The sequence below is a fragment of the Mus caroli genome, chromosome 4 (genome assembly GCF_900094665.2).
Source record: "Mus caroli chromosome 4, CAROLI_EIJ_v1.1, whole genome shotgun sequence".
In the NCBI taxonomy this organism is placed as follows: domain Eukaryota; kingdom Metazoa; phylum Chordata; class Mammalia; order Rodentia; family Muridae; genus Mus; species Mus caroli.
The window spans coordinates 125,427,274-125,433,115 of NC_034573.1; the positions used below are offsets into that span (position 1 = coordinate 125,427,274).

General features: G+C 51.9%; 1 protein-coding gene across 1 annotated transcript in view; it reads left to right on the top strand.

Annotated features, from left to right (window-relative positions):
* The first annotated feature begins 3,860 nt into the window (after positions 1-3,860).
* The window catches only part of Myom3 (myomesin 3), a 52,073-nt gene continuing 50,091 nt past the window's right edge, over positions 3,861-5,842 (top strand). Inside the window, exons 1-2 of the mRNA XM_021161113.2 lie at positions 3,861-4,021; positions 5,027-5,107. Of these exons, the coding sequence (XP_021016772.1) occupies positions 3,861-4,021; positions 5,027-5,107 (242 nt within the window). The remainder of the gene's footprint in view (positions 4,022-5,026; positions 5,108-5,842) is intronic.

Here is a 5,842-nt window from a genome sequence, read left to right on the forward strand (position 1 = left end):
AGGAAGGAAGGAAGGAAGGAAGGAAGGAAGGAAGGAAGGAAGGAAGGAAGACCAAAAGGGTGGGGGAGTGAACCTGCCAATATCCTCCCCGGGAGTTGCTATGACACTGGCCTGTGGAAGAGGTGAATCAGGGAAGCTTAGAAATGGCTTTTCAAGTAAGGCAGGAGATTAAGACTAGGACTGAAGAGCTCAGTGCCCGCTCACTCACTCTCCCCAGGGAGTAGTCTCTGAAGCTGCAGGAAGAGCAGCTGGGAGGTTGACCTTGGTGCCTGTGGTTTGAGGAAGAGGCTGGGAGTGAAGCCATGCTCTCTGACCTGAGCTGGCACAGCCTTCCCAGACCTGCACATGCTCTGGAGGGCCGTGTCCCCTCCTCAGGGCTCCCTAGCTCCTGTCCTGGCCCTGCCTTACCCACCACACACAACCATGGACTGACCAGGAGCAGCGCCCTTAACTGCTGGGGAAATAGATAGGAAGAAGCCACACATCACCTTAGCCAAAAGAATCAAAGTTCTCACCGTTAGGTCACACTCTGTACTATCTGCAAGAAGCCAGGTACCCTGACATGTTCTCTGTCTCTCAGGAGGGAATTCGGATCAGAGAAGCTGAAGACCTTTCCCAGGGTGCCCCGCAACTGGAAGGACAGTTGCGATCCTGCGATCCGACTTCTATAGCAGAGAACACGCGTGTCCACTTTCCCCAAGCCAGGCTGGAGCCCGAGGCATGGCTCTTACTCCAGGCAGGGTGGGGTGGAAAAGCCAGAGGTGGGGGAGGAGCAGCAGGGGGTGGGGGCCACCCCACCTGTTGCTGCTGCCCAGCAGTGCTGGCAGGAAGGGACAGCCCTCCCCTCTGCCTCCACCCTCACCACAGCTCCCATCCATTGTCACTGCACTGTCTCAGCGCTGCTATATTTAAGACGGTTACAAGGCTCTCAGATCACATTCTTCCCCCGTCCTCACTGAGCTGAGGACAGGAAGAGAGCAGAGAGCCTCTTACTGTCCTGAAGACTGCCGAGTGGACACCGCTGTTTCTGTGAGTCACATGTAGGGCGCAGGGGCTGAGGGACACCCCAGCTTTCCATAGTGAATGACCTATGGGGGTGATATATATGGTGCATGTGTAGTGTACATAACTCTAGCGTATGTGTGTCTGTGGTGTACGGGTTTGTGTATGTGTAGATGATGTGGGGGGTGGTCTGTGCATAGGCCTACATGTAAAGTCAATGATGTTCTTGTGTGTCTATTGTATGACGGGGGTAGTGTTTTGTGACTATGGTGTGTGTATCTATATAGTATAGTGTGTGGGGTATGTGTGTGTGTGGGTATGATATGTGCATCTATAGTGTTTATGTGTGTGTTATAGGGTGTGTGTGTGTGTTGTAGGGTATGTGTCTGTGTGTGTTATAGGGTATGTGTCTATCTGTGTGTATTGTAGGATATGTGTGTGTGTTGTAGGGTATGTGTCTGTGTGTGTTATAGGGTATGTGACTGTGTTGTGCTATAGGGTATGTGTGTCTGTGTGTATTATAGGGTGTGTGTCTATCTGTGTGTGTTGTAGGATATGTGTGTGTGTGTGTGTGTGTGTGTTGTAGGGTATGTGTCTATCTGTGTGTGTTGTAGGATATGTGTGTGTGTTATAGGGTATGTGCCTATGTGTGTGTTGTAGGGTGTCTGTCTGTGTGTGTTGTAGAATATTTGTGTGTCTACTTAGGGTATATGTGTGTCTCTGTGTGTTTTCGTATCCTGTAGAGTATGTGTGTATCTGTGTGTGTTTGTTTGTTTGTAGTGTATATATGTAAGTATGTTGGGAAAGGGGTTTGCTAGGGAGATTTGAGCTTGGTAGCACCCCAAGTGAAAACGGGGTATCCGAGAACTCCTTGCTTCATTTCACTGTTCTGTGTAGCCCTGGGTCTTCTGATGTGAGTCCTCCTTGACATTAAAGCTAAATATAAAGAAAAGGCCCTTGGGGACCTCCTTGGAACTCGAGTCTTTGCTGTATGGAGCGGCAGCCCATCAGAGAGCCCGAGCTGGCAGGTCCAGCAGGTCCAGTAGGGAGGGAGTGTGTGGGCTGAGTGCTGGTTGGTCGACCCCACGGGCAGAGAAAAAGCATAGACCCTGCAGTCCCAAATCCTGGGGTTTCCAGGTTCATCCCACACAGGGGATGAGGCCCCCGGGCTCTGCTGGGGAAGGAAGAGCCTCCACTAACCAAAGCCAGCCCATCACAGCCTTGGCGGAGCTGGGAAGCCGTGCCTGTCCTAGCCTGTGCCGACCCACTGGGCAGGGTACATCCACTCCCCGCTCAGCCAGTGCCACTTCTCATCCCGTGGGGAAGGGCAGTGGAGGCCACAAACCTGCCTGCTTAATCCCACACTTTAGTCAGTGCTTTAAAAAGCATCCATGGCTCACCGCAGAGGAGGGGGTCCGGAGGCCAAATGCCAGTGGGCCACTGTCCTCATTAGGGTAGAGTATCAGAGAGAGGGCCAGTGCTGACGTCAGAGCACAGGAACCCTCTTTGTTGGCCCGAGCCTTGCTCCCCAGGTCAAACGTGTAGACCGAGGAAGGAGCGTAGCATGAGCGGGCTTGGCTAGGTCTCTGCGTGCAGAGATGCTATTTAGCCAGGAGGAGTCAGGGCCAAGCCTAAGTAAGTGGGCAACTGTCCTTTGGCTCTGCTGAGATGCTTGTCGGGAGCCAAGGGACCTTTGGGAGAAGCCCTTAATGGCCACTGATTACTTACTGCAAGCCACTGACCTCCCTGATGGTCACAGCTGGGGGCAGCACAGAAAACCAAACCTTACTTTACAGCTGACACTCAGCAGCTAAGCCCCGCCACCAGTGAGTCATATACAGCCTCCATACAGGTAGGGACTAAGCAGGAAGAGGAGGCACTTTCTAAATGAGAATCAAATTATAAGGTACTGATTTAAAATACCAAAAGGACTAACGAAGAGAAAGTTCTTGGCCTCTTGTGTTTTTACAAGGCTTCGGAGGAAGTTGGTGGGCGTGTCTGACACTTAGATGGGACTTGCTTCTCCAGGCTCTCAGTTAACCTTTTGGTCGCCCATCCCAGGAGTGTGGTGGACACATTTTACGGATGAAGAAGCCAAGTTATAAAGTCCAAGGCCGCACACTTAGAAGCAGGAATGAAAAACTAGGGTCACAGGATTGCACTGCGTCACAGATTCACAGTCCCCATATCGTGAATCAACATGGCGCTCAGGCTAGGCTTGGAGGAACGGCTGGGGTGAGGAACCCAGCAAAGGCTCATGGGTAGGACTAGACAGAGAGAGAGGGGACATCTGCTCGCTCCGAGATTAGACCCAGCCTGGGACAGCAGCGTGCAGTCTGTCATCCTCTGCAAAGCCAAGTCCTGGAGAAGGGGATGAATGGAGCAGGTCCGCAGCTGGGAGCCAGGGTTCTCTCTGCTCCCGATGGCTCTCTGCTCACCCACTGCCAAGGCACGAGGGACAGTAGAGAAGCCAGACTCTGCCTTTGTCACCGTGGTCCCTCACCTTCTCAGGCCTCAATCCCTATGCTCCTATAGAGCCGCGGTTCTCAACCCATTTGGGGGTCAGATATCCTGCATCTCAGACATTTACATTATAATTCATAACAGCAAAATTGCAGTTATCGTGAAATAATATTATGGTTGGGGGGTCACCACAACATGAGAAACTGTACTAGAGGGCTTCAGCCTTAAGAAGGTTGGAACCACTGCTCTAGAGAAAGAAAAAAGAAAGAAAAAAAACAAAACAAAACAAAAACGCTCCTGCACACTCAGAGCACTTGAGAAGGGAGGTTGCAGATGCTTGGTAGGACGACTGACCATAAACCTTGGCTTTGACAGGTTATATTGCGCTCGCAGCCATGACTCTGCCCCACAGCCCTGGAAGTGCCGGGGAGCCCCAAGCCTCCCAGACCGTGCAGGTCCACAGGCTGGAACACAGGCAGGAGGAGGAGCAGAAAGAGGAGCGGCAGCACAGCCTGCAGATGGGTTCTTCCGTGCAGAGGCGGACCTACCGCAGCAGGTGGGCGTGTCCTGGCCCTGTGGCCCCTCCCCCGCCGTGGCTCCGCCCCAGGATCCAGTTGGACGAGGATGCATAGCCCAGCTGTTCAGAGACTCTCATCTTAGATGGGTAGCACAGGCTCACCTTCTGAGATACCCCAGACCCCCATCTGAATAAAAGCGACACGGAGCAGTCCTCTACTGACCCTGTCTGAGAGGAGACACAGTCAGTCCCTCCCTCGGGGAGTATGTTGGGGACTTTCTGTCTCCATCACAAAGCACCTGAGAAAAACACATTTGGAAAAGAGTGGAGTTTTGTTTTTGTTGTTTTGTTTTGTTGGTTTTTGTTGGTGTAGTTTGCTTGCCTAGCCCTTTATGGGGTTTATTCCAGTCTTGGCTTTATTGCTTTGAGGCTGAGGTGAGACAGAACGAACATTAGGCTGCAGAGTAGCCAAAAGAACACAGGAGGGAGGGGGAGGAAGGAAGGAAGGAAGAAAGGAAGGAAGGAAGGAAGGAAGGAAGGAAGGAAGGAAGGAAGGAAGGAAGGAAGGAAGGAAAGAAGGAAGAAGCCTGGAACACGGCAAAGTCCCCATAACCTACTCTCTGTACTTCTACATGTTTCTTCTGCTCCCCAATAAAATCACCAAACTGAACCCATCGGGGGATGGACTGACTGGTGATGATGAGCACACAGCCCCTGTGGCTCCTGTGGCCCCTGTGGCCCCTGTAGTCCCTGTGATCCAGCCCCTTCTCAATGAGTAGATCTGGTAGCTGAGAGCTGAGTTTTCAACACAAGTCCTTTAGGGGATGCCTCATACCCAGACCCTAACAGGAGGCACAGCCCTGTCCAGGGTGGAGAGATATCCTTGCTCTCTGAGACCCCCGCATTGAGAGGGAGGTTCAGTGAGAGACAGGAGCTTATGGTGCCATATGTTGTCTTATGGTGCCATAATGTACGGCCATGGTCTCAGGGGCCCCAGGAAACGCTCCCAGATCCGTGACACCCCCATCCCCTTTCTACTGGCAGTGAGGAGGAGCAACAGTTCAGCTCTGAAGACTATGCCCTGGCTGCTGCCCTGGCCCTGACAGCCTCCTCAGAGTTGTCCTGGTAAGTCACATGACTGTCACTGGATGCGGAAGGACTGTTTTATCTTGACCCTGGTCCCTGGTCCCTACCTCTTCGTGGACTCCCACTGACACACAATGGGTCTTCCCAAAGTTCTTTTTGCAGAAGGGCTGGGCAGAGTATAAACCAGTCACTGTGAGGCCAAGCCTCACACCATCCCCTGGACAAGTCCCCACAGCAGGAAAGGACTGTCCCCAAGAAGTCATCCTCATTACCACAAAGTTCACAAGTAAGAGAGGAACTGGTCATGGGGTATAGACTGGTAACAATCACAGGGCTCACACAAGGAAGGGACAGTCCCTACGTGCCTGAGTGTGGCCAGAGGACCACAACTTTAGGAAAGAGCCCTGGGTCCTGCTGTCCTTAAGCAAGTCATTGGACCTCAGTTTCCTGTCCTGTGAGACACATCTGGACACGTCGGAAACTGGCCAATTGTTTGTTAAGGAGCCTCACACGCTCCATTCCTAACTACACACTTACTAAACTCTGGCCGTAAGCAGGTTATCCCCAGCAACACACACACAGCTACAGGGTTTCATGTGGACTAGGCTAGCCTCAAGCTTGCTATACAGCCAAAGGGTGGCCTTAAACTTTGGCCCTCCTGCCTCCTGAGTGCTGGGGATGAAAGCATGTGGGGGTTTTTTTTGTTTGTTTGTTTTTTGTTTTGGTTTTTTGGGTTTCTTTTTTTTTTTTTTTTTTTTTTTTTTTTTTTTTTTT